A 25,174-nucleotide genomic window follows, 5' to 3' on the forward strand; every position below is an offset into this window, starting at 1 on the left:
AGCCCACCCAAGGAAAACGAACCAAAGGACGTCCCAAGAAGACCTTTGTGGACCTGCTTCAACAAGACACAGGATACACAGTTGCAGAAATTGAGACCAGCATGCAGGACAGGCGGTTATGGCGAGCCATCATTGATGCCCGACAGCAAGAGTCGACGGAGTAAGAGTAAGAGTAAGTAAGTAAGTAACATTTATTTTAGTTGATTAGAATTGCAGGTTGCATCTACTCTATACTTTACCACTGAAACGTCTTTCTGTCTATTTTTTGTAATCCACAGCGGACCCATGTCGTAACAACCCTTGCATAAACGGTGGTGTATGTATCACAACTGGCATCAATGCCAATCAGTATTTCTGTGATTGTTCTGGAACTGGTGGCTTCACAGGCACTAATTGTCAAATAGGTAAGACTACAGATTGAGTTTTCTGTTTGCCAAAAACCATATTTTATAACTTAATAAAATTCTATAAAAAATAACATTCTTTTTAAACTTCACCCCACCTTGTTGCACTCCTATGGCAGAATAAAAGTCAAATTGACTCGTACCATTTTAACCTTTTTTTACATGTTTATCACAAGAAAAAATTCATTATGTGGTAAAAATGAGTGGTACTACAAATTATCAAATTGTATGTTAATTCAAGCTAATGGCATCTTTGTGAAGGTGTGCACAAATCGTGTCTTCTGCAATTTGTTCACTACAAAAATCCTATTGCCACAGCCTGCACAGGTACACCGTTACCAGGGTACCTGACTGGTACACACAGAGTACCAACACAGTATCAATGCTGCTACTACACAGAACCTACCAGCAGTGGTACTACATTGGAACTCCCCTGGTACTGCACAGTGCGGCCATACTTGGCGATGGTGTACCTGTGCAGGCGGCTGCAATAGGTGTCTGGTAGCATTGTTGTGGGCATATTAAATGCATAGGAATTTACTGTAATGCTTTCAAAATGAATGCAAACTCAGGGTAAAGGAGAAATAAATGAACAAACTAACGAATAGTATCATGTAAATCAGAGCAATAACTGATTTTTTTTGTCTTTGACTTTGCAGCTCCTGTTGACCCATGTGCACCCAACCCATGTTTGAATGGGGGAGCATGTATCGCGACTGTTGGTAACAATGGACCATCCTTTATATGCCAATGTACGGAACAGTGGACTGGGACAATATGTAGTATCAGAGTTATTCCTACAGGTATGTGTTAATCATAGATGATATATATACAGACCATTCACCAACAGACAGAGTTCCTGTACTTTGTATGCTGGGAATTGTTGCATATTCATGAGGCCAGATCATTCGATGATGTGTTTAACAAAAGTAATAACAGTACATATACATACACATGCCACACCCCACACAAGTTTATAGTACAAATTGCAGATGATGTATAGAATTTAGAACAATGTATATTTTTTGTAAATCCATTTAAAATAGACTTGGTGGCTCGCAGTCATAATCAGTTTCTAGTGAATAGCATATTCTGATGAGTGTAGGTCGGCTTTGGCTGGCCTGCATGAAACACTGTTGTAAATAATGCTTTAATAAACCACCAAGTCTATTTTAAATGTATTCCAGCTCCCTTTTTGGTTGAGCACTTTACTGTGGATGATCTACCTTACTTGGATTTAATTATTTGTTGTAAATCAACATACTAATTCCTACCAAAAGGGGACATGCAGTACTCTTAGTCCATTGCACATGGACAGTCTAAGGTTGAATATGGGCCGGTCTCCACTCTGTGAAAACACACTTTTTATCTTAAATTGTTTGATGACACACACACACACCCCACCCCCACATTTGCCATCAAACATGGACCATGCACACAATTATCCAAGTGCATACAGTGTGCTTAGGTTTGCAATTGCCATATACCAAGTACATTTCTACCATTTGTTTTGCTTAATTTTCTTAAGCACAAATTAGATGCAATATAGTACGGGGCAACATAGTTTTAACCAATTGTGACTTGAGTGACTTATTATCATATGCAATGTTTAAGGTGTTTCTAGTCTATTGCATAAGTTTGGTATCAAGAACTGTCTGCAGTCCCATGTATGTATATGTGTTTGGATGTGTATTTTCAGCAAACACACATCCATACACACCCCAGCACACCTGTCAATATTTTGAAAAATGAAATGAGACTACTATGATTGTTACCAATTAAGGGTGTCAACAGGTTTGCCGTTGGACAAGTATAAAATACTTAAAATTTGTCCGACAGCAGCAATTTACTTTGATTGATTCATAGAAACAACAGTAAAATGATCAACAATGAGAGAAATATGTGTCATTTGATACAGTTTTATTATATGTGACATGATCAAGAGGAATGAGTCGGATGTCGCTAATATTGTTTTGAGATATTGGCAAAAATAGTGTTCAAATTCTTTTGTTTTATATTGTTTTCAGCCATTGATAAATTGCTCATAACTCGGTATCCAGATATCCCCTTGACCATGTCACATATTATGTTTGTGAACATAAACCTACTTATTTTCTACTGCTGCAGATCCTTGTATGACTTTACCATGCCTGAATGGAGGTACCTGTTTCCCAAGCACTCAGAATCCGGGTACATATTTCTGTACATGTCTCCTTGGCTATATTGGAACTAACTGTGAAATCATTCAAGGTTGGTATATGTTCAACAAAGTTCATCTGTGGTGTGAGGTATATTGAATAATTAAAATGCGAAATTGTTGCTTATTAAGGGGCTGTGCAATAATTATGAGCACCCCAGGGGTAAATTTTTCAAATGGCTTGCCAAAAATTGCATACCCCCTGCTTGGCTTGCTAAAAATTGCTTGCCCCCCCTGCCAAAAAATCTTTGCCTTTCCCTTTGCACATGCCAGATTTTTGGTTTCCCAATTAGCAAACTTTAAATGGTCTAGATATAGCGTTGCGAGCAGGAAAGTGTGTATATTTGAACGTTTCTGTAGTGTTTTCCAAAGCCTTTTTAGAGCTTGTTATTTAAAGGGTGCCCTGTGAATGTGTTCCAAAAATTGCTTCCCCTTCTACCTGCCAAAAATTGCTTGCCCCCCTTGGACTGCCAAAATGTTTCCCCCCAATTTTACCCCTCCCTCAGGATTCAAAATTATTGCACAGCCCCTAAGGATTTTTTGTAATCTAGCTGCAGCAGTTTTTTATAATAATTTGCAATGCTTTGTAAGACCCATAGAAATTGGAGCTTGAACCACTTTAGTATATCCAAATTCCAAGGTATCAAATAAATATTTTGTGTTTTTTATTCTTCTAGATCCATGCCTACAGAATCCCTGCTTGAATGGTGGTGTATGTGTGAGGTCTGCAAAAACAACCCAAGTGCATATACATGTACTTGTGCAAATGGGTTCAGTGGACGAGATTGTCAACTAGGTAAGATATAAGAAAAGATATTGGGGGCAAATGCCCCCCCAGTAGCGCCGCCACTGAAGGTAGCATATGACCGTATCAATCAAATTGTCATAACATTCACAGGCTTAGATTTATGATGGGTTACATGTGAGGACTTTCTTTTGTGTGGTATTTATTTTTTTTTTACTAAGTTTATACATAATTTTAATTTTAATTATATTGATAACTTAAAAAAGTTTATATATGTTGTCATCTTTACTGACCCTTTCTTAAAATTAGTGACATGTGAGTGTTAGGTTTTATGGGAATATCCATATTTGTATAACATACTATAGATCAGACTACTGTGTTGTTTGTAATAAATGCTTGGAGAGGGTGCATTTGTCAAAAGCATGCAGTGGTAAAGTTTTGATGAAAGATACAAACCATTTCTGTGGCTTCTGGGTTCAAATACACAATGGTAGCACTCTATAGTAACAGCGTATAACTACTGCAAAATTTCATCTGCATTTTTATTGCAAGAATGTGTTCTACTTTGTTCTGTAAATGAACATTCTACTAGTGTGGCAATGAAATGGTTGAAAGTTTAAGTTAGAATAGGGTTGTTAATGCAATTTAGCAATTGTGACTGCCAACACATGCATGCATCCCAGTTTTAAGCTTACTCACTTGATATGGCATAGAAATTTCTGCATTTTGATCACTTTTTCATTTAAAAAAATTTGTGGGTGAGTGTTAGAGAGGGGTATTTATTATAAGCAATAAGGTATGCATTTTGTATTGGAAGGAGCAAGGTATTTGAGTAAATAATTTCTGTTACTTATTTCAGATGTGTGTTTACCAAATCCCTGCATTAATGGCCTATGTCAAAGAATCACTAGTGGTAACATACCATATACTTGTCTATGTAATGACGGCTTTACCGGTACCATTTGTAATGTCAGTAAGTATAACATTAATGTATCTTAATATGATAATGTGATAAATATGTTTTTGAAATAGTTTGTATATATTGCTGGATATTGAACATGGCTTCACTTAAATTTTCTCCAAACACAGATTTATTATTATTTTCTTTTCACTCATTTCAAGATACAAAAAATAATAACAGAATAATACAAATTAAAAAAAATAGTTCTGCTGTCTATGTATGACAAAAATCCCCATTGTATGTGAAAAATACTCACAAATGATCTTGCGATCGTCTTCTGACATTAACCGGCTTGCTATTCCAAGATGCAGCCACAGAATCACTGGTGAAAACAGATTTCACATTGCAGCTGATACGGCATGGAATTCACTACCCATGGACATAAAATCTGCTGTGACCACATCCGCGTTCAAGTCTATGCTAAAGACTCATTTGTTTTCTTGAACTGTTCTCTTGACTTTTTGTGTATATTTTTGTAAGCGCCATGGTATCTTTGTGAATGGCGCCATAAATGCCTGTAAATGTAAAATGTAAATGACGCCTAAATAATGAAAAAACAAGTGCATTCACATTCATACTACTAACTGTAAATTATTAAACCATCCATGTTGATATGTTTTCCTTTAGGAAACCCATGTACCTCTACACCATGTTTAAATGGAGGAGACTGCACATCATTTCCTAATGGTGGTGTCACCGTTTATGTCTGCTTCTGTCGCAATGGATTCACTGGAACAAGATGTGAAACAGGTACCTATGATAATAATATTGGCCAGGAATAATGTAACACAAAATGTTGTGAATGCAAAAGATATAATTGAAACCAAATCATTCTTTCGGTCTGCCATACATTCCCAACCAATTTCTGAAACTTACTTTATTTAAGGGATCGGATTGCAATGTTCGCACAGTATTTTTTGTGGGACGTGAGAGCACATCAGGCACATCAAATTTCATTCTGAATACGAGGAATGTCCTTCTGACATCAAATAATGTAGATTTTTTGATATTTGCGATATATTACGATAAATTATTAAGAATTGATATTTTTGACATTTAACAGTCCTTGAAGTAAACTTTATAAAACTAATGATATGATAATGATACAAATTGAATCTCATTTATTAGGTTGTGAAAATTGCAACAAAGATTGTGAATGTCCAAACAGCGAATACAGTCATGACAGTTATCAATATGAAGCATAATATCTAGTTGTATTAAACATGTTAGACCTGATTTCATTGAATGAAAGATATCTGTATATGTGGGATGGCTAAATGATGGTTGTGGTTCTTGGCTCAATTTCAAATACTCACCAACCAAAACAAGAAAGGTGATGATATTATGATAGTCAAGAGAGAATGTTGGTGATGTAATATTGAACCAGCTATAAATAAATGTGACAATTTATTTGAGGTGACTAGGCTTGTTACTTCCACACTATCTCTCAAAAGTAGTCTCAAGTAAAATTTGTTCTGCTTATAATTGATGAACATTATGCAGTCTTCGTTACTGCATACGTCAATAAAGTACCAACTTACTAAAAAAAAAAAATTCACAAAAGCGTCGCCAGTCATGGATTACACAATGCAGAACTAGCGTAAGTGCTGCACCAACTGCGTGCAAGGCAGTCTATATCAATACACAATGTAACAAGTCTCATTTTTTTGGTCAATTAGAGCAAGTTCTCTCATTTACTTACCCTTCCAGCTGTGTGCAATCCCAACCCATGTTTAAATGGTGGACAGTGTCAATCAAGTGCAGGTACTCTGGGAGGATATATTTGCCAATGTGCCAATGGATTCTCAGGGACAAGATGCCAAACAGTAACAGGTATGTGTAGAAGGTGCATGGTAGGGGGTTTAAAGGAGACAGCCAAATGGACTATTCCAGTTGAAATCCAAATACCCCCTGTGGAAGGCATGACTTTAATCATCCACACAGGAGGTGTGAATTTCAAATGGGGTAACCTGAATGGGTGACTCCATTTGAAATCTACACCCTCTGTGTGCAAGATTAAGGTCATGTCTGCCATAGGGGGTGTATGGATTTCAACTACAATAGCCCAATGTTGCTCCTGGACTCTTTCAGGCTAGCCCCTGGGTCAATCTGGTTTTTTTTCTTAATATGTTATTTTTTCTGTGATATTGTCATTTTGTTTCATTTTCAAGTTTTCAGTTAAATTTATATAAAAATATTCAATAGATAGTTCAGGGGTCCATTTCACTAAACTTTATGAAGCCTCATAAGTCTCAAAATCATTACTTACAATGTATCGTAAAATCCATTTTACTAAAATGACCTAAATTACTTGAGTTACAAAGAGGTCCCCTGGGGTCCATTTCACTAAACTTTTAATCCTTCGTAACTCAAGTAACTGTTCGTAAAGTTACAAATACCCAATGCTAGATGTAACTTTACGAGGGATCCCTGTAGTAAATTCATATTGCTTACGAAGGGTACCATTCGTAAGAAAGTTTAGTGAAATGGTACAAATGATTTTGGGTCTTAGTGAAATGGACCCCTGGTCGGGTAAAAGGTGTCGTTTGACAAAATAATGTTCTATAATGGCTGCTAAGATAAATGTATGCCTAAATCTGCTAACAATAACCAATATTATCATTTGTGATTCTGTTTGTTCATTGACCATCAGATCCGTGTGTCAATAGACCGTGCCTTAATGGAGGGATATGTAACAGGAATCAAGCCAATCCTACACAGTATTTCTGCACATGTCAAGCTGGATATAGTGGGATCAACTGTGAAAACAGTAAGTTCTATGTAATCAATGATCAGACACATTTATCATACTTTGATCAGGAAGATATTGAGAGACTTTAAAAGAAACATTTGTTTGGGGGAACAGGTGTATTGGCCCCCAGGCCTGAGCATATTCTTAAGGTCTGTTTATACTCCCACTGCTCTACTACACTACTGCACCACACTGCAATGCAGTGAATCACTACACTGCAATGATCTGTGTTGCAGCATAGCAACAGACATGACAGAAACATGACGATTGCGATTGATCGTGTGTGGCCAAAAAAGACAGATATTGAATGTATTATACATTCAGAATGGTTTTAAATTCACCAAAAATTTATTTTATATATGCTGGATACTTCAACAAGAGATTTGTGTTTGAAAAACTGGCCATTTTTGTATTGCGATACTGCAGTAAAGTAAAATAAAGTTTAACAGTTTTGCATTGAGTTGCGGTGGGGTGCAGTACAGCAATTTTACAATGTTTTTACTGCAACCCATCGGAAGTCACTGAAGCTCCCTGACCTGCAGTAACCTGCAATGAATCGATTAGCATTGCAGCGGAAGTGATGCCAAGAAAGGGTCATTATCGCACGGCACCACATCGCAAATGCAGTGGAAGTATAAACAGAATAGAGATAAGGGGTCCAAAGCCAGGATCCAAAGCTAACCCATTTCAATCCAATTGAAGAACTACTTTGGTGTTAAAATATCATTTTTATGTTGGACATACATGTAAGATAGAACCTACCCTCAATCGGGGTACATGTTTCTCTACATTATGTCTTACTTAAATGTTTATACTTAGCCTGCCTCAAAGCACTCTCAGCAGCTCTTCTTTGGAGTGTCTGTTTCAGAGAGTTTCCATTTCATATTGGATTGATTGATTGATAGATTATCCATTTCAGCGGAATTGATTGATTGATTGGTTGATAGATTTTCCATTTCAGAGGAATCAATTGATTGATTGATTGATCGAGTGATCAATCAACCGATTGATTTTCCATTTCAGAGAGATTGATTGATTGATTGATCTAACAATCAAACAATTGATTGATTAATCAATCGATTGATTAGCTGATTGATTGATTGATTGATTATTGAATTGCCTAATTGATTGACTAATTGATTAATATATTCCGTAGGGAATCCATGTGCTACCAACCCATGTTTAAACGGCGGCGCCTGTTTGTCAAATGATTTGGTGACGTATACCTGCCAGTGTCCTCTGGGATACCAAGGCACCAATTGTGAGATCAGAGGTGAGTAAAAAGCACAACAATATGGCTGTAATTCTTCCATTTACTCGTAAGTAATTGAATGATAATAACCATGCTGCTAGTCTGAAAAATTTCTTTAGAAAACAAGATGGGATCTTAACAGACCCGGGTCCACACAAATATTATTTTGTCGTCATGTCATAACTTCCTGATTACGACATGATTACAATAAATGAATGATGAGAGTGTTCACACGGTCAGCACTTTTTCATTGTGTTGTGATCACTTCTGAGCACATACACAATATTAATCATTCATGATGTTGACTTTGGATTTGGTTTATTGAGTAAACATGATACAATGATGAAATGCAGACACAGAAGACATTTTTTCAGCAATGACAACACAATCATGTTACAAACTGGCCCAATGAAGGAAATGTTCATTGCAATATGCCGACGACATTGAGCGGCCATTTCATAATACGATTGTAACACAATTGTAATCACCGGGGAAAGATAGATTGGGAATAGCAAGTGATCAGAATAGCAAGATTGTGAAATATCATCCCTAGCCCACATGGATTTATAAACTAGAGTTTGTAATTTCAACAAGTTCTGAACATGGGATGGGGAACCTTTTACCGTAACAGCCCAGAAATAAGAATCATTTTTTTCAGACAATACAAACCATCTGCTAAAAATGTCTTTCGAATGGTCGATGCCAGTTGAAAATCCATACACCTCTTATGGAAGACATCACCTTAATTTCTCACACGGGGAGGGGGTGTAGATTTCAAATGGAGTCACCCATTCAGGTAACTCCATTTGAAATTCACATTCCCTGTGTGGAAGATTACGGTTACGTCTTCCATAGTGTCTAGATTTCAAGTGTTGGCCAAGCGCAGGAAAACTTAAGATTTTGACTGGTTTATTGAGTTGCAGCAAAACAAAATTGTTTCACAAGCCCAAGCTCCGCAGCCGACTGATGATGATGATGATTGAGTTGACAGTTTTTGTCACATACCATAGGGACACCTCAAGCATTAAGGCTTCCAGTATATGTACACCAATTCCTAGCTTGAATTCTACATGTTTTCTTGCTTAATTATTTTCTACATTTGTTGATTTAGAGCTGTCAAATATTTTGGAAATTTTTTCTTAGGTTTGGTACTCACACTTTAATAATTTTGGGTTTTGTTTCAGATTCTTGCACTCCTAATCCATGCCAGAACTCAGGGACATGTGTTAGACTTCAAACAGACCAGTCACAATTTGTATGTCAGTGTTTAGCAGGATATTATGGAAATTTGTGTCAACAGCGTAAGTTTTTTTATAACCATGAATACAATATAATTATTGTCTTATTCCAGGCTATTTAGTAAGCATTTTGAGGGGTCACTGACACAAAGGCATATAACTCCATGTTTTGCAAAAATGAGACTTTGATATCAACATTTTGAGCACTTTCCAATAAACTCAAAGAAGTAACTCAATTTAGCATATCCCATTGAAATCAGTGGCCAGTGAAACAGAAACTACATAAGTCAACGTGGACCATTATCTTTAAACTCATTTTTCTCAGCTTGGCCAAAACAGAGTTAGGTCTATGTGTTACTGACCCCTCGATTCAGTCATCTTTATGTAGACAATATGTGACATGATCTGATTAATACGAACGAAGTCAGACATTTTGAAAATTGAGTTATTACCATTATGATCTTAGTTGCTCAGTACCTAAGCTTATTGATGTTGAAATCATAAAATACCTGAGTTATGAATTTTTTATATTACAATAATTTGCTGATGATATTTTTTATTGTTTTGCTCTTTTTTTACCTAAATCTCAATTTCATTATGGCTGATTGGATCAGATTGTGTCAGATAAAATTAGCACAATTTAGTAAAAATATAGTTTGTTATGGGCTCAAGATTATTTTTTTCTTGATTGACAAATCCAAAAGCTTGTACTCACGACTTGAGCTTTCCCCATCCAGGCTGATGGCTTGATCACAAGTGATCTGGTGTACTGTATTTCAAGCAGTGTTTGGATGCAATCTCACTCCTCGATCGAGATCAATGTTTGTGAGTACAAGTTTTGGATTTGTCTAACAAAAAACAATGATCTTCAATCCTACTGATGTACCTGTTTATGAAAGTTTGTTAGATGTAAAAAGTAGATTAATCGCTTAAGTTTCTTGACATGTTATTTTCAGCATGTATTGGTAAAAGATATTTTATAGTTGGAGCAATCATAAGATTCAGATGTATTCATATGTCACAGACTAATAACAGTAGCAGACTGCTTGGGCTATTACAGTTAAAATCCATACACCCTCCATGTAAGACATGACCTTAATTTCCCACACAGGGGGTGTAGATTTCAAATGGAGTCACTCATTTAGGTAACATCATTTGAAATTTGCAGTCAATGTGTGGAAGATTTAAGGTCATATCTTCCATAGGGGGTGTATGGATTTCAACTGAATGGCCCATATCAAACTTGATCATGTTTCCATTAAGAGATGTCAACTCGTTTTTTATTATTATTTTTTTAAATATTTGATCCGAAATGCTAATGTAAATTTTTAGAGGATCACAAAGTGATGCCTTTATTACATATTCTTTAGATAATATAAACTCTTTTTTTCTCAGATCCATGCATTCCAAACCCATGTGCCAATGCTGGTCAGTGTGACATTAACAATGTCAGTCCAACACAGTATATATGTACTTGTGCATTTGGATTCACTGGGACAAATTGCCAAAATAGTAAGTACACAATGCATTAATTGATATTAATCTGAAACCTGAAATTATTAGTATGACTGGCTGGCCCCTCTTTTGGAAAATGCAACGCCCTGCGGGGGCGACTATTCGAGGAAATATGGTATGTATATTATTATTAACAATAAATCATGTTAATAGTATATATAAAAATCAACTAATGAATAAAATCGGTGTAAATTATGTTTTCTGCTTCATAAGGTACTAGTTTATTATTTTACTTTTACTAATTTTTATTTCAGATGCATGTACCCCTAATCCATGCCTTAACAATGGCCTATGTAACCCTCAAGCAACAAACTCACAGGTTCCATATACATGTGCATGTGTGGATGGTTACTATGGAAACAACTGTCAATTTGGTAAGTCTTCATTACATGAAAACAAAAAAAAGCAATTCAAATTATGTCGAATATTGCTGTTGAATTTTACATTTATAAAAGTATGAGCTGAGTTATTGCGACTATTACTGCACCCAAAATTACAAATTGGATGATAATTTGATGTCAAATAACCAAATCTGCAAGAAAGCTTATGCTTGCAGTCATCATATTGTCGTAGGTCTCTGCTGGTATAAAAATATCAACTTTTCTTGGAGTAAGTTGGGGTGGGGATGAGGTTGTGGATCACAAAATGCAACTTTAATATATTGAAACATATATTTTATACACAACATTAACAGTACCATGAAAATGTGAATGTCACTTTTACTGTACTATATAAGAGCTGGTAGATAGTATTAGCCTTCTGTTTTTGTTTTGTTTTATTTTTCAATTACATGTAAAGCAAAATCTCACGAAGGCAAATGTAACTATATGGTGACTGCTCTATTTATCAGTGTTTATAGTAGCTCCAGTGGCGTGCGCAGCACATTGAAAGTGGGGGGGGGGGCAGGTTGTTCAGTTCTCCCGAATGGAGTCTTATTAGGAGCAAATTTTGATGTTTTTAACGTTTTTCCCCTGAATCCCCTGAATGACCCCCTTTGCGCACGCCACTGAGTAGCTCTGTCCAAACCTCCATGTGTTTTTTGCCCTCTGAGCAATCCTGGTACATTATAAAGAGGGTATGTGACACGATCTGGTCTATGAGGCTCAAAGGCGGCAAATTTGAAATTGAGATAAAGGCAAAAATACAGAATGCAGAAAATACACATCATAAAACTTCAAAACTTTAGAGCAAAGTATGCTAGACCTTTGGTGTTTTCAGTATATGATAGCCTAATGTTTGTATAAGGTAATATTTACAGTAACTCAATTTCCAAAAATGCCTCCTTTGCCCCTGGAGCAGATCATGTCACACATATACTTTTGTTGTTTGTTGATAGTCCTTCTGTGAGCACTCCCAATCTGATGGTACTGTTCTTTGTTTCCCCTTAACACAATTCAGATTCCTGCACTCCTAACCCATGTGTAAATGGAGGGATATGTACTAGGTTTCCAGGTGGAATTTACGCATGTCAATGTATCAATGGATTCAGTGGACCAACATGTGCTAATAGTAAGTATTATCGGGAATAATCAGGAATGTAGTAGTATGTAGTAGGCCATATATATACACCATTTTTCACCGCAGCTGACCATTACGTTTAGAAATAGTTTTACAGATTTTGTTAATCTGCTCATTTCAGTTTAGGGCTGGATCCAGCCAAACTCAACTACATTGAGGGCGAGATAATTTTTGTTAAGCCCCCTAGCAACCTTACTGATTTCTGTATTCATTCTGTCATTGATGTCACTGACAGACTTACCCGTAACAGTTTAATGCTGAACTATTATGATTGATGTGTATTGTATGTTTTTCTACAGATTTATGCAGTCCTAATCCATGTCAGAATGCAGGTGTATGCAGCACTCTAGGCACTACTCAATACCAATGCGCATGTCAAAACTTCTATTTTGGGACCAACTGTCAAAGCCGTAAGTATACCAAACAATCAAACATAACATTTGTGTCCTAATATGTGATGTGATCAAGCAAAATGAGTCAGATGTCGGGCATATTGATTTGGAGATATAGCCAATTATAGTATTCAACTTCCTTTGTATTTTATTGTTCTGAGCAACATTAAAATGACCATATATCTGGAGCCGTAAGTCTAATTTTGATGGGATTTTCAGCAAAATAAAGCTGTTAGGAAATTGAAAACTGAATTCTAATTTTTATTGACATCAGACTAATTTTGCTTGTTCACATCACATATACTGTCAAAGTTAAGTTATTGAACAAAGATAAGGCTTTGATAAGAAAGTTGATGTTAAGTTTCCCCATCACATATATCTTTTGTTGAGTGATGAGGTGACTCTTTCATTATTGGACTGTATTTCATATTGTTGATGTAAGACCATGTCAAAACAAGGATTAATGCTTTGAAGTTTGTTTTTATTCAAATAAAAAGAAATTTGCAATTTTTGTAATCACCAGTAACATAATGAGGGAATCCTTAAATTTTCATTATTGAATACATCATCTACCCCATAGACAAGCTACTGAAATCATCAGCAGAGCATGCCTGATGTTTTGAGAGTTTTGCCATGACTTTTTCATGAAAATAACAAAAGTTTTGACCAAAATGATGTGATCAACATTAGCCTAATCCAACTTTTAATTATACTTGCTAACCACCATATCATGTTTTTCTTGTTTTATTATCCTGTACAGATCCTTGTATCCCCAATCAATGTCTAAATGGGGGTATCTGCACACCTCTGACAAGTGAAGGCAATCTCTTCCGGTACACATGTAATTGTCTGAATGGATTCACAGGACAGAATTGCGAGTCACCAAGTAAGATCACTTTCAAAACATTTGGTAGTAGATTAAATGGATATTTACTGAGGTCTACTGTCTTGAAATAGTTTATTTTTATAGCAATATCAATTTACCTTAAAGACTTATTCAGTGTTCCCAGCAGAAGTGTACAAAATGAAAATTGTATATAAATTGCATAAAAATGAAGGATAAGTCATTAAAATTGTCATTAGGTATTTTTGAAATGACAATTCTCTACTTCAGTAGAGAAATTACAGATTCATGTAAAATGTCTCATTTTTTCTTTAATACACGGCTGGTCGGCTGCGGGCTTAACCATTTGCAGGCTATGTTAGTGAATTTTGGTGATTTTTACAATCCTCCGGATGAGCAAATCACTGAATAGGCCTTTAATTTATTTATTTGTGTATCCTATTTTCTATTTTTTTCAGCTGTGTGTCTCCCTAATCCATGCCTGAACAGTGGTGTATGCATACAAACCAGCAACACACAGTACCGATGCAATTGTGTTAACAATTATTATGGACTAAATTGTCAAAGCAGTAAGTATTATTACACTGAGCATTTTTCAACCATTTTTAGTGCAAATTTCTCAAAGGTGGTTAAAATTCAATAAAATTAAAAAATGGGTCCTAGATATTTTTATCTAGTTTTTCTCCAGAAATGAGCATTTTTGCACAAATTTGACCTCACATATGAATTCATCAAGTCTTTACCATTCTAAATATGTATACCTTTATATACTGTAGACCAATAATTTAGTAGTTATGAGGGCCAATATTTTGCATAATTCCAGGGTTACGACCACCTTTAAGGGTTTATGTTATAGTGCCGGCAAACTTTTTGGACTAGTGCACCTTAGGACTAGCATACCTCATGACTAGCGGGTTTAGACCGAAGTGCACACCCTAGACATACCACAAGTTTGCCAAGTGCACCTTAGAACTATAATTTGGTTCACCTCAAGTTTGGTAGTGACATCAATACTATTTCGCGTTTGCGCCGCAAGCGTGTCAACAAACCGCCCATTTACGTGTATGTGTACACTCAGGGTGTTTAACTTTACGTTTGCGATTTGATACTGCGGTGAGCGAAATACGCACATACGTCACTACCAAACTTCAGATGAACCAAATTCACTAGTGGATGTAGACCGAAGCGTACACCCTAGTCATTTCCAAGCTGAATCATATTAAATTGATCTAAAGAATAAGTGTTTCTATATTTCAGATGCCTGTAGCCCCAGCCCATGCCTTAACAATGGAGTGTGTACTATTGCCAATACTAATATCCCTGAACAGTGGACATGTCAGTGCCGTACTGGATTCACAGGAACCAGGTGTGAAAATAGTAAGTACACACACAAGTATAGAGACAGCTGTAATTCTATATGAATTTTTGATCTCAGTAGGGCAGATTATTTCTATGGTTAACCAACATAGCCAGTGTTCCTTCTTGAATTTTTCTGTTGGACCAATTTGAGTAAAGGTTAAGATTTCTATCTGGCTCAATGTATTACTGAGGAGTGGGTGGGGTTCTGGAGAAGGGCCCTTAATTTTAGACTTTTTGAAAGCACTTGTGCCTCTTATTTTTAGTAATTTGCTCCTTGTTATGTTTTACAAGAAAATTTTAACAAAATGTTAATTTATACACAGCAATAAAGCACTAATAAAATTAAAAAGGTTGCTGTTGCTTTCATTTTGGGAATGATCTACTTTACTCATATGTGATTACATAAGACTAAGATCATTCATCTTAATCACCTGCATAGCTACTCAAAATGTCCCTCTGGACTATAAGAAGGATTACAAGTGCTATTATTACAAGGTCTGACAAGCTTGTTCTTTTTAACAAGGTTTTACAGGTTTATATGAATTATTTTCTGTAATATTAACTATCAAATATAAGAAACTTCAAAATAGTTTTGTATAATACTTGCTTTTTGACTTTATGAAATTGAAAACCTCTTTTTGTGTCTTTTCGTCCTCGGAAGGCTCTCAGCCAATTCACAGAGGATGTGCACCAAATTTGCAACATAGGGATTTACGGAAATACTAGATATAGCAGACAAATATCAAATGTGATGCAATTAAGCTTTGATCGGATGTTGGGAATATTGATTTTTAGATATAGCCAATAATAGTATTCAACTTCTTTTGTATTTAATTGTTCTAAGCAAAAATGGCCATATCTCTGGAACCGCAGGTCTAATTATGATGGGGTTTTCAGCAAAATAATGCTCTGAGAATGGCTCACGTAATAAAATTGAAAACTGAATTTTGATTTTGATCGACATCAGACTCATTTAGCTTGATCACAAATTATCAAGCTTCAATAGCATTTGGTGTACATGTACTGCGCCTTGTTTAAAGAAAATCATGAATTGTACAAGTGCCCAAAGCTAGACAGTTTGAATCTTCCCATACGTTCCAAACAACTTTACTGGGATAGTCTTTTTCTGGGCACAACTTTGGCCCAATGGTCCAGTATTTTGACCAAAAATATTGAATTATTTTTTGAGTATTTACGTTCACTTTGCCTTATGTATGATTTATTTCAGATTTGTGCAACCCTAATCCGTGTCAAAATCAAGGCACATGCGTACAGATGAGTTCTAATGTATTTCTCTGTGCGTGTATCAATAACTACTTTGGTGACAGATGTCAAAATCGTAAGTGAACGCAGGTTTAACAAATACTGGGAGTGATATTTGGGATAAATTATTCAAATCTGAACTCTACCCATAATTCTACCAATTGTGTGTGGATTTCGTTTTGTACTGTATTAGGCTCTACAGTAGTATGTCTTAGTATGAGTATATTGCATATTCACTGTATTTTTAAGTAGCATACACTCCTTCATGAGAGCCACTTCAGGGCTCGTGCATTAGATACATCAACATCTCGGTACGCCTGCACTTTTTTGTACAATTTCACTCCTAACAGGTGATACGCATTTATTAACCTATAATTTTTAAATTGTAAAAGAGAAGGGACAAAAATTCATAACATTTCACAGCAATAGCAAGAATATAATAGTAGCACACTTTGTTCAACTTCTGGATTTGGACATGGTTCATAATTGGTAGCTTCAATTGCCAACAGCCATACAATCACCAACTTTGGGGGAACTAAGGTCCATGTCAATATGCGCGCAATTTGAGTGCGAGTGTGTGAGTTTGTATTTTATGAGCCATTTCTTGAAGCAGCTTGTAATAGATGAGATTCATAAAATTGTGAATTGATATATAATAGCATACACATAGTGGGTCTCAGCACCTACACAAAGTGAGCTTTGTGTATTGTGTAACTGATATGTGACACAATCTGGCCCATGGAGGCCAAAGGCGGCAAATTTCAAATTGAGATAATTGCAAAAATATGGAGAAAAAAGCAATAAAATACATAAGAAAATAGACATCACAAAACTTCATAACTTCAAGTATGCTAGCCCTTTGGTGTTCTCAGTATGATAGCCTAATGTTTGTATAACGTAATAATTATCGTAACTTAATTTTCAAAAATGCCTCCTTTGTCCTCTATGGACCAGATCATGTCACACATACTCTTTTTGTGAATTGATGGGAGCATAACTGAAGAATTGTGCATATCATGTTCTGCTATTATGTTGTGAAATCAACATGTCTTTTTATACCACTATTCTTTTAGATCCTTGCACTCCAAATCCATGTCTCAATAATGGCAATTGCATCATCAATAACAACAATCCACAGCAGTATTCTTGTCAGTGCGTGAATGGATTCACTGGAACTAATTGTCAGAATAGTAAGTACACATTGATAATAGTTTTTTCATTCAACCCAATTGGGGATTTGAATATTTTAATATTAAAATGCATCATTTAAGTTTTTGTGTCTTTGGCCTCATTTTGTTTGCTGAATGGATCACAAACAGGCAACATTGTAAAAACAGTTTTATCCTTCACGATTTGGAGCATCTTTTATTTCTGTTTGCTTCTTACACTGTTTTGCAAAGACCTATCGCACTGGCCGACCAATAGCATAAAATCACGCCTGCATCATGTGATGGTATCCAAATTGATCAGTGAATGACATGTGATGATGATGTGATTCATTAGCCAATCAGAACCCGACTTCATGTTTATGCCATAATATGCACCAAATTGGGCAGTACAAAAGATCTTTGTAGAAGCACAATGTTTTTATGTAATTGGGTTATTCCAGTTGCAATCCAAAATACCCCCTGTGGAAGATTTTGGAAATATCTTCCACAGGGGGAGTATGTTTTTCAAATGCAATTGGTCAGGGTTAATCATTTTGAGATTCATAGGTGGTGGCGCCCTCAGCAGGCTGCACGTACTTTCATCGAGCTCTGACAAATTTGTTGAATTTTACATGATTTTTAGTTCTTCTAGTACTTTTATGTATTCATATGAACTGTAAGTACTTTGTCGTACATCTAAAGACAGAGATTTTGTTTATAAATTGCTCTGATAGTGACATTTCAACTATTTTCGTCCGTGATTTTCCGTATGGATTGAACTACATAGCGTTTACTGTACATTGAATTTTTTCGTGTAAACAATTGAACTTTTGCCATCGTCAGTATTTGTTGTATTTACATAATCATGAAACCAAAGCTATGTTATAGCAGGGATTCCCTGTTGGATATGAAACAAAAGTGCGATAAACACTATTATACTCAGTATTGACCATACCACTTGGTCTCGGTTGAAAGAACTCAATATAGCCAAACTGACAAAGCGTGGATGTCGTGGTGGAAGAAAAGGTCGACGTATCCAGGTCATCACAAACAATAGAGTTTGTCCCGCGTCATCACAAATCATGCCTGCTGAGTTTAGCGTCACATATCCAAGACAACAACATCTTGTGGTAATCCCTCTTATCCCTGGTGGCACCGACAAATCTGAGAACGCGCCAAAAACGCGTTTTGGTGTGTGGAATGCACGATCCATGAAGCGCCGTGGCAAGTCAGTTTCCATCTGTGACTTAATAATCATGCACAAACTGGACATTTTAGCAATCACAGAGAGTTGGTTGACGGAGACTCACGTGACCATCTTTCGCTTGCTGACATCGGCAACACGCTTCCAAACTATCAAGTTTATCAAGACCCAAGAAAAGATCGCACTGGAGGTGGTATTTGTGTAATTCTTCGAAAAGGCTTCAAGTATCTGTTAATCAAACGCCCACCTTCTCTTCTTTTGAACTCATAGACTTAACAATATCTTCAAAGATGCAACAATCATTTCGCTTCTGACATTCTACCGACCACCCAAATCCAAGAAGAATAAAGCCAATAGTGCGACATTCTTCAGTGAGTTCTCTACAGTTCTTGAGATGATGTCCATCGTCCAGTGTAAAGTTTTATTCGCTGGTGATTTCAATCACCACATGGATGATGAAAACGACCGTGATGCTAAGCGTATGCTTGACATTCTACAGTCGGCTGGACTTCTTCAACATGTAGTTGGCAGTACACATAAGAAAGGACACACGCTCGACTTAATAATATCTCGTGTCGCAGAGTCATTTGCAGCTAAGATCTCAATCATCCATGGCCTACCATCAGACCATTCAGCGGTAACATGTGAACTTGATCTTGCACGTCCCTGATCCAACAAAATGCACTGTGCGCCATCGCAATCTGAAAGCTGTAGACCTCAATGATTTGCGCCGACAAGAGGAAAATTCGTCACTTATTCAGACACCTGCTGACAACATCGACACTCTCACTGAACAATACAATCTAGTCTTACGTGAACTTCTGAACAAACATGCACCAGAAAAAACTCATGAGATCACGTTATTCCCTCACGCCCCATGGTATGACAAGAACCTTCGCGAAGCAAAACAGGAAAAGCGCGCACTGGAAAGAAAATGGAAAAAGTCGGGACTAGAGATTGACAAACAACTCTTTCACCACAGCTGCTCTGAATATAAGCAGAAACTTGACAACGCCAAGACGGCCTACCATCGTTCCACAATTACTAACTGTGATCAGAAGCAGCTGTTTGGTGTGATTGACAAGATGTCCGTTCCACGGACACCTGTTGTACTTCCATCACGCGTTTCTTCCGATGAGCTTGCCAATGAGTTCGTGGAGTTTTTCGATCACAAGATTCAAAAGATCAGATCTTCTCTTGACAATACCATCCCACCCACATCGTCTGTGACAGTGATGGAAACATGCTCTTCGTCTTTTGGACAATTTCGCTGTGTAACAGAACATGAGGTTCGCGAGCTCGTGATGAAGGCTGCAAAAAGCGTCATGCACGCTAGACCCACTCCCCATGTGTCTGTTTCTCCACGTGCTTGATGATCTTTTGCCAATTCTTGTGAAGATCGTCAATAGATCTTTGTCCACTGGACGATTTCCTGACTCATACAAAGCCGCTCGTGTCTTGCCACTCATTAAAAAACCCTCTCTTGATAGCGAGGACATGAAAAACTATCGGCCAATTTCAAATGTGCGGTATGATTCCAAACTTGTTGAACGGGTAGCTGTATCTCAAATCCAAACTTACCTGAAGGATAATGATCTCCAGAGCAATAATCAGTCGGCATACCGCGAGGGATGTAGTACTGAAACTGCACTACTGAGAGTGGCTAATGATCTGTTACAGACAATTGACAAAGGTGACGAAGCTGTGTTGGTGTTGTTGGACTTCTCCGCTGCATTCGACACCATCGACCATCAGGTGTTGATTGATCGCCTTGAGAGCAGGTACGAATTAGCGACAAAGCGTTGGACTGGTTCTCATCCTACCTAGACAATCGCAGTCAGACTGTCGCCATCAGTTCTGCTCTATCTAATCCATTCCCTATGCCTTTTGGTGTTCCACAGGGTTCCGTGGCAGGCCCTGTGATATTCACCATGTATAGTGCGCCAATCGAAGACATTGCAGTGGGAAATGGAGTCCAGTGCATGTCATATGCTGACGACACCCAGCTTCACATTTCTATGACGCGGTCTAATAGGAATGAGTGCATTGCTAAACTTCGAACAATGTCTCGTCGATGTGGAGTCTTGGACTGTCCGGAATAAACTTCAGCTCAATGCTACCAAGACAGAGATCCTGCATGTAACATCCCGGAATCGCCAAACTACTCCTCTTGCTGAAGTTCAGGTTGGAGATACGATAAGTGAAACCATCTTCGTCTGCTCGCAATCTGGGAGTGATATTTGACGATAAGCTCTCCATGACACAACATGTGAACAATGTTTGTCGGAACGCGACACATGCAATCAGATGCATTGGACGGATAAGACACTATCTGGATCAGCGACAACAGAGAAACTCGTTCACGCCTCACGTAACATCGCGATTGGACCAGTGCAATTCTCTTCTATACGGACTGCCTGACGAGGAGATCGCGAAAATGCAAAGAGTGCAAAACACAGCAGCAAGGCTTGTCACACGCAGCAAAGAAGCAGGACAGCATCTCCAAGATCATGCGCGACTTACACTGGCTCCCTATCCGCAAGAGAATAACATTCAAGATCAGCCTACTTACTTTCAAAGCTCTTCATGGACAAGCACCACCTTACATCTCGGAACTCATTACACCTTATACCCCATACCGGACTCTTCGATCTTCGACGCAAAACCTCCTCAAAGCTCCTTGCCGTCGCCCACGCACAGCGTATGGTAGAAGATCATTTGCAGAAGCTTCATACAAAGAGTGGAACAATTTGCCTTTGCATATACGACTTGCTCCATCTATCAATGTCTTCAAAACACAACTCAAGACTTTCCTATTTAATCAATAATGTTGTCATGTGCAATCTCATTCAATTGACTTTATAAACTGTATTTACTGTATTTTTGTGCAATCATGCGAATAATGTCCAGAGGAAGAATGTCCTGATGTCGTGGCTTTGTTGTTTTGTTTTTTTCCTTGCTCATTCGATGGCCTGATATACAGGCTACCACGACATGACATTCTGCTATCTGTTCTCTTTTATTGTGTATTATTTGTCTTCGTTTTACTTTGCTATTCCTGTTGTATAATATTAGTTTTTAAATCAAACTGTAGTTTTATTCTAAGATTTGACTGTATATTGTAGACTTAAGTTTACTGGTATTTTTTGCTGTACTTTGGTTTTTAGTTTGTTAAGCGCCTTGAGACCCTCTGGGTTAAGGGCGCTATATAAGAGCCTGTTATTATTATTATTATTATTACTCCCCCTGTATTATGGCTTTACCTATATCTTCCACAACTGAAGTGAGTATTTCAAATGGAAGTTACCAAATTGTCTATTCTATTCAAAACTCATACTCCCTCTGTGGAAGACTTTAGCTAAATCTTCCACAGGGGTAGTGTGGATTTTAAATGGAATAGCCCATTGCGCTATATATATCTGATTTTTGTTTGCTTTTTGTTCTAATTGTTTGGTTCTTAATTGCAGGTTTATGTAGCCCCAATCCATGTCAAAATGGCGGTTTATGTTCAGCAGTTGGTAGCGCACAATATACATGCCAGTGTTTCAATGGATTTTTTGGGAACCAGTGTCAAAACAGTAAGTTCAATATCTTGGGGTGTGCCTGGAGTAAGTGTTGTTGTGGGTGGGGGTGCGTATGTGTTTACCGACAAACGAGGACACGCACATGACATTTCACATTGAAACCGTGGACACTCTAGGGGTGACTGTCCTCGGTTTCGGAGCTCTGCATTGCATGTATAATGCATTTGCAAGGTACGTCCTCTGTCCTATAGGCCTATATATTAGATATTCCATTCGCAGTTGCTAGATAAATTTTCATTTCATATCTTATACACATACACACAAAGAATGGCAGAAAATGTTGATAGAATGCACATTCAGACGTCCGTGTTTACATAGTACCAAACTTTGTCCACGGTTAAAAGTGTGTGGGATGGGGTGTGAGAGGGTGTGTAGGGGTGTGGGGGTGTGGGGTGTGTGTGTAGAGGTACTGGTGTAGGGTGGGGGTGTAGGGGTACGGGTGTGGGGTGTATGTGTCGGTGTAGGGGTACGGGTGTGGGGTGTGTGTGTCTTGCATTACTTCCAAGGACTCCAACATATCAACACATGTACACGACACACCAAGGACCTTGTGCTATAACGAAGACTTAGACACACATCCTCACAACATACATCCTGGTCAAACAGGAAAAGAATGTCTTATACCCAGGGACAGGCGATTTGCGCGGAAAAAAATAGCAAATTGAACGGAATTGCGCGGAACATTTTTTTAGTGCAAATCATGCATCCCTGCCCATAGGAAAAAAAATAGCCAATTGCGCGGAAAAAAAGTTCCGCGCAAATCGCCTGTCCCTGCTTATACCCTACTACCTCCTCTGTAGCTCACATCCTTGATGTGTTAACCGTGTTAACACTTGTTTGGTGTTACCGACTTTTTGAGGACTTGCATGACAACACATCAAGGACATTTGGACATTTTGTCATTTTTCTGGTCCTCAGAAATATTACTATACTTTGATCAGATCGTAATCGGCGGGCCTTATAACATCGCGGATTAATATCAATTTATTTTATTTTGAGAACTGTCTTGTTACATTTTGCCAGAATCATCTCAAATTATTCATTCAAGTCCGATACATTGTCAATTTTCTTTAACAAGCACAATAGAGACCAGACAGGTCAAATATGACTCTTCTAATGTGGGTCTACTTATCGGCGTAGTGATAAAAGCCTAACAATTTCCGCCGGTTTTCGAGCTGATCAAAGTGTAGTGCACTGGGGGTGTGTGTGTCTGTGTATTATCCATATCAATATGGCTGACACATGGAGACAGAACCATTGTTATTGCTTTTGTTGCATTCTAAAACCTGTATGATGATCATTGTTATTCTCACAGATGTGTGCTCACCTAACCCATGTTTGAATAGCGGTACATGTGTTCGTGATACCAACGCACCAACACAGTATACATGCATCTGTATTAATGGATTCACAGGCAGTAACTGTCAAAACAGTGAGTAACATGTTATATAATCATTTTATTTACCAGCAGCGACATTCGGCAATAGAAACAAATTAGTTTGATCTTTCAATCGACCATCGATGCATGGTCGATCCTTATTATTTGTGAAATCAATTCATTGACTATTATTAAATAGTGGTAACATATAAATCTTTGCCTCTATTGATATTGAAAAGTATAAATTTAATGTCAATTGTGATTAATTAGTCATTAGTTCATTAAAAACAAGCATCGAAGCAGCATCGACGGTCGATCCAAAGATCGAACAAATTTGTTTCTGGTGCCTTATAGCTTAGATTTTGTCAGCAAACAGTAAGTTTTGTCAGCAAACTCATGTGCTCATCTGCAAATTGTAGAGTGTAGAGATGTTCCTGGGTGCGTGAAATCTTGTATTGCAATAACAATTTGGTAGTAGTAAACTATTGAAAAAAGGTTGCTATTAAATTTTGTTGGTTTCTCCCCCACCTTTAAACAAAATTTTGTAATACTTTTTAGGTAAACTGATGATTGACACCTTTGTATTTTGTTCTCAGATGTATGCAGTCCTAACCCCTGCTTTAATGGTGGTATTTGCTCAAGGAATGGAAATGCTTTCACCTGTCAGTGTGTTAATGGGTATACAGGGGCTACTTGTACTAATCTTAGTAAGTAATAAAGCTGCTGTTCTAAGTGACAGAGCATTATTTGTACTCAAAAAGAAAAACTGAGAGAAATAATGAACTGTAATGTAGTGTAATTTATTCTTCACATCGCTGATCTATAGATGATCACAGTCACAATGCTTGCAAGTATTTTTGTATTTTCTCTCGAATATTTATTTGAAGTTTGCATCGATTGATCATTTAATCTTTTCACAGCAATTTCCTAGCTGATGACCATCAATCTTTTTCTTGTGAGCAACATGTTTACATCACATAATGTTACTATATTTACCAGTAATCAAAAAATAGTAAATAAAAGAAGGCACTTATGTGAATAATGTTAAAAACTATCAGCACTCACCTTTGATATTGGGCCATTTTAAAGGATCTCCATAATACTGACTATAACTTGACATTTTTTCAGACCTTTGTGAGCCGAACCCGTGTCACAATGGAGGCATATGCAGCCAGACAAGTAATGTGCAATTCATATGTAATTGTCTCAATGGATACACAGGGACTACCTGTCAGACAAGTAAGTGTAGAACTATACTCTGTAGGATTGGAACCCCAGACCTCCTGTCACAATGGAGGTATATGCAGTCAGACAAGTAATGTGCAATTCATATGTAATTGGCTCAATGGATACACAGGGACTACCTGTCAGACAAGTAAGTGTAGAACTATACTCTGTAGGATTGGAACCCCAGACCTCC

General features: G+C 37.3%; 1 protein-coding gene across 1 annotated transcript; it reads left to right on the plus strand.

The window, feature by feature from the left end:
• The first annotated feature begins 276 nt into the window (after positions 1 to 276).
• On the plus strand, positions 277 to 25,073 carry LOC140150298 (uncharacterized). The gene is made up of 23 exons (XM_072172306.1): positions 277 to 404; positions 1,064 to 1,207; positions 2,532 to 2,654; positions 3,279 to 3,397; positions 4,206 to 4,319; positions 4,935 to 5,057; positions 6,018 to 6,140; positions 6,961 to 7,077; positions 8,216 to 8,332; positions 9,496 to 9,612; positions 10,945 to 11,061; positions 11,319 to 11,438; positions 12,463 to 12,573; positions 12,882 to 12,992; positions 13,735 to 13,860; positions 14,277 to 14,387; positions 15,076 to 15,195; positions 16,406 to 16,516; positions 17,514 to 17,630; positions 22,260 to 22,370; positions 23,692 to 23,808; positions 24,351 to 24,461; positions 24,883 to 25,073. The coding sequence occupies exons 4-23, from the start codon at positions 3,283 to 3,285 to the stop codon at positions 25,071 to 25,073; spliced, it is 2,400 nt and encodes a 799-aa protein (XP_072028407.1). The 5' UTR covers positions 277 to 404; positions 1,064 to 1,207; positions 2,532 to 2,654; positions 3,279 to 3,282.
• Positions 25,074 to 25,174: the final 101 nt, after the last annotated feature.

Source organism: Amphiura filiformis, chromosome 4 (assembly GCF_039555335.1).
Source record: "Amphiura filiformis chromosome 4, Afil_fr2py, whole genome shotgun sequence".
Taxonomy (NCBI): domain Eukaryota; kingdom Metazoa; phylum Echinodermata; class Ophiuroidea; order Amphilepidida; family Amphiuridae; genus Amphiura; species Amphiura filiformis.

Coding starts and splice junctions, on each gene's coding strand:
- LOC140150298 (XM_072172306.1), top strand. CDS start 3,283: ATGCCTACAGAATCCCTGCTTGAATGGTGGTGTATGTGTGAGGTCTGC. Junction 4,320..4,934: donor CGGTACCATTTGTAATGTCA/GTAAGTATAACA, acceptor GTTTTCCTTTAG/GAAACCCATGTACCTCTACA. Junction 12,574..12,881: donor TGGACCAACATGTGCTAATA/GTAAGTATTATC, acceptor GTTTTTCTACAG/ATTTATGCAGTCCTAATCCA.